Source organism: Meleagris gallopavo, chromosome 9, assembly GCF_905368555.1.
Source record: "Meleagris gallopavo chromosome 9, MGAL_WU_HG_1.1, whole genome shotgun sequence".
Lineage (NCBI taxonomy): Eukaryota > Metazoa > Chordata > Aves > Galliformes > Phasianidae > Meleagris > Meleagris gallopavo.
Window position 1 is genome coordinate 10,967,002 of NC_139412.1, and position 3,958 is coordinate 10,970,959.

Below are 3,958 nucleotides of genomic sequence, written 5' to 3' on the forward strand. Positions count from 1 at the left end.
TTGATTGAAAACGTGGGGATTAGGAGGAGCACTGCAAGGGTTCATTGGCTAAAGGCAGACAGACAGAAGGAGAAATTATGAGTTGTCTTATAGAAACAACAGGGAAAAGGAACTTCTTAGGCATAGAGTTTGCTGGAGACAATTGGTTCCCTATGAGCGTCTATAAGTGTCATGGTACCACAGTGTCCTAACTCCTTTTGCTAACTTTGCATGCTGTGACAGATAACCACCACATCTGACCCTCACAAGGAGTAGCAATGACCTGAAGAGCTTTCTGGCTCATCAGGATGAATTTCCAAAGCCAACCTATGGGGCTGTTGTTAAAATATTCATCATTACTACTTCTTTAGAAGCATTCCTACTTGTTTTGTTGTGTTTTTGCACATCCTGGTTGTAAGGTATGTTCTTTCCAAGGAACTGGTAAGTCCTAGATAAATCCAGAGGCTTTGGGACTGTTCATGAAGGACACCTGTTCTCTTCCCTGCCTGGGTTAGCACAGGGGTACATCACAAACCACAAACCCATTCAGGAGGTAGAAGGAGGACAGGCTCGTCCATGGATTAGAGCTGAATTAGGTCATGGGGAATGCCAGTGTGGGTTGTTCAGAAAGTTCATGGCCAAGATGGAGCAAACCCAGGGCAATGTGCTCAGAGCTGTGTCCTCTAGATAAGGTGACACTCAAAACGTGGAGGTTTGTGTGCTTGGAAGAGCAGTCCCTAAACCTCCAGGACATATTCTGGGCAGAGCCTGCAGCCGATTCCTTGCAGCATCACTCAGCTTGCCAAGACACTGGTGTCCTCGGAGGGAGTTACATCCAGGAGCTGCTGAAACGCAGAAAGCGAGGAGAGGGGCAATAGAGTAACCACCAGGAAGAGCCCAATGAAAGGAGGATAAAAATCCCTCAGGAAAGCTTCTGAGTGTCAAAAGAGAGTGAATGAGCCCAGGAGCTGCCAGCTGGAAATGCCTGGGCTCACCACAAGGCACCCAGGAGGGCCAATTCACCTCCGCAATAATTCTGCCTGTGTCTCCACAGAGCAGAGAGCTCCCAGCAAACAGCTCTGGCAGTCGCATCCTGCCCATCACCTGATGCTGCAATCTCTGCGCAAGCAGCAGAGGGGAGACCATGACTCAGAGCTGTGCTGGTGGAAAGCAGGAGGGGAAAAAAAGCTTCTGTGCTCCTGGATTGGCAGAGCATCAGCGTGTTGGCAGAGCTTCACTGGCACTCGGAAGATGAGAAGGAAGTATGCTGGACTAGGGTATGTAGGGACTGCCCATTGTCCTTCTGCCATCCCTCAGGCCAACAGGGATGAGGTTTTCTGGTGGCACCAGGGGTGCAGGACTCAGGATTTTGCCCTGTGAGGCCTTCCCTCTGCCCCTGTGTGCAAGCAACCTCACAGCTCTGCTTTAGGGATCTGCTTGCTGCATGAGCACCATACAGTGACTGTGCCTGCATCTGGGAAGACGCACACATCTCCTATTGCTAGATCTGATCTTTCCCTGTGCAGATTCAGACCTAAAGTACTGTACTTTTGGGGCACTTCAGCCTCTCAGGTGCCAGGGCTGGGTTTTCTGGCTAGGATTAATGCATGCTGCTGCCTTGATTTGCTCTGAGTATAGCCAAGCACCCTCCTACCAACCCCACAGCCTCTGTCTCCATGTTCAGCATTTTTGGGGGTTTCCTTGCTCTGGGACAGCATTCTGCTGCCCATCACACCTCTGCAGGGTTGGGAGCAGCCATAGGGTTGGCAGACACAGCCACCAAACATTGCATGTGAGCAATGACAGGATCTGGGCGTGGGGGCACTCGGAGGGAAGGAGGTGCTACGAGGTGATGCTGCGTGCAGGTGCAGACAGATGGAGAAGTGCTGAAGATGCTGGAGAGAGGAATGCACAGATGGAGTAGACAATGCAAAAAAAAAAAAAAATTAAAAAAAAAAAAAGGAAAGAAAGAAAGAAAAAATAAAGTTGGTGAAACTTTTCCTTATTTCTCTGTTCACTGATTTTATCCCCGGGTGCCTTTTTTGCCTTTGGGAGAGTGGGGGGGGCCCAGTCGGGGGGTGAGCGGAGTGGCCACGGGGCGGGCGGAGGGAGGGGCCTGGCGAAACCTATCCAATGAGCGTCCGGGGGGGCGGGGGGGCCGGGCTATAATGCCCTCGATGCCGGGCGGCAGAGGCAGACAATACCGCGCCCCCGGAGCCGGGCAGCCCGGAGCGCCCCTGCCCCGCTCCCAGCCCAACCATGATGTCCATGAACAGCAAACAAGCTTTCAGCATGCACCCCATCCTGCACGAACCCAAGTATCCCCACCTGCACACCAGCTCCGAAGCCATCCGCAGAGCCTGCCTGCCCGCCCCCCAGGTAAGCCAGGCACCCCCCACGTTGGGGTCCATGTCTTTCTTGGGTTTGGGTTGGGGTTGTGTTGGGCTTGGGCTTCCCGTGTGGTGCGATGGGGCTGGTGGGATCAAACGTCCTCGGAGTGGCTCCGTCCCGCTGCCCAACTCGGAGATTCCTTGGGATTCCCACCGGCTGCATCCTCTCTGCTTTCTTCTGGATGACAAGGGTCGGTGCCTGGGGTACTGCTTCCATTTTTTGGGTGGGAGGCTAAGCTCGGTCAGCTCACCTGGCCCAGGGACAGAGCAAGATGTTGTAACGCCACTTGCCTTTAACCCTCTCCCATTCTTCTGGTTTGTTTTCTGCTCCCCTTTTATCCCCCTAACCCCACATCCAGATCCAGGGTAACATTTTTGCGGGCTTTGATGAGACCTTGCTGCGGGGCGCTGAGGCTCTGGCCGCTGTGGATATAGTATCGCAGAAAACCCACCCGTTCAAGCCGGATGCCACCTACCACACCATGAGCAGCGTGTCCTGCACTCCTACCTCGTCCTCCGTGCACCTGCACCACCCGTCCGTGCTGACCACCCACCACCCCCATCACCATCACCACCAGCCCGCGCAGGGCCTGGAGGGAGAGCTCCTGGACCACCTCAACTCTGCCCTCCCCCTGGGAGGGGTGCCGGGTCCCGACGTGGGCTCCACGCCATCCCACCCTCATTCCCACATGTCGGCCATTAACCACATGGCCCACCACTCCCAACCTATGAACATGTCCCACCCCACAGCCTGGCGTCCCACACCGTCATCTCGGGCCCCGAGACAGAGACGGACCCACGGGAGCTGGAGTCCTTCGCCGAGCGCTTCAAGCAGCGGAGGATCAAGCTGGGGGTGACCCAGGCAGATGTTGGGTCTGCGTTGGCCAACCTGAAGATCCCCGGGGTGGGCTGCCTTAGCCAAAGCACAATCTGTAGGTTTGAGTCCCTCACCTTGTCCCACAACAATATGGTGGCCCTCAAACCCATCCTAGAAGCCTGGCTGGAGGAGGCCGAGCGGGCCCAGAGAGAGAAAATGACCAAGCCAGAGATCTACACGGGAGGCGACAAGAAACGCAAGCGCACCTCCATCGCTGCCCCTGAAAAGCGCTCGCTGGAGGCTTACTTTGCCGTGCAGCCGCGGCCCTCCTCGGAGAAAATCGCCGCCATCGCCGAGAAGTTAGACTTGAAGAAGAACGTGGTGAGGGTCTGGTTTTGCAATCAGAGACAGAAGCAGAAAAGAATGAAATTTTCTGCTACTTACTGAAGAAGGGGCTGGGAAGGCAGCGGAGGGCAGTGCCTGGCCCCCCAGCTGATGTGGCCCCCCCAGCCAATATTCCCCCCAGAAATGGGCAGGGTTTGGGTTGATTTTTTGTTTGTTTGTTTGTTTTGTTTTGTTTACAAAAATTGAAAAGAAAAAAAAAAAAAAGGAAAAAACAAACCTAAAAAGGGAAACCTGCCCAAAGCGATGCGAACAGCTCAGTGCCCGCTCCTCGCTCCTGCGGGCAAAGTGGCCCCGCTGTCATGACTGGTACAGACTGCTTTTGTAGACAAAACTGGAGGGAAAAAAAGAGAAAAGTGGAGAAAATGGA

At 54.3% G+C, this 3,958-nt stretch overlaps 1 protein-coding gene across 1 annotated transcript; it reads left to right on the plus strand.

Moving 5' to 3' along the window:
* Positions 1-2,147: 2,147 nt before the first annotated feature.
* LOC104916141 (brain-specific homeobox/POU domain protein 3) lies at positions 2,148-3,633 on the plus strand. The gene is given in 4 exon segments (XM_010727124.3): positions 2,148-2,173; positions 2,175-2,358; positions 2,729-3,110; positions 3,113-3,633. Coding segments are annotated over 4 exon segments (1,113 nt in total).
* The last annotated feature ends 325 nt before the right edge of the window (positions 3,634-3,958 follow it).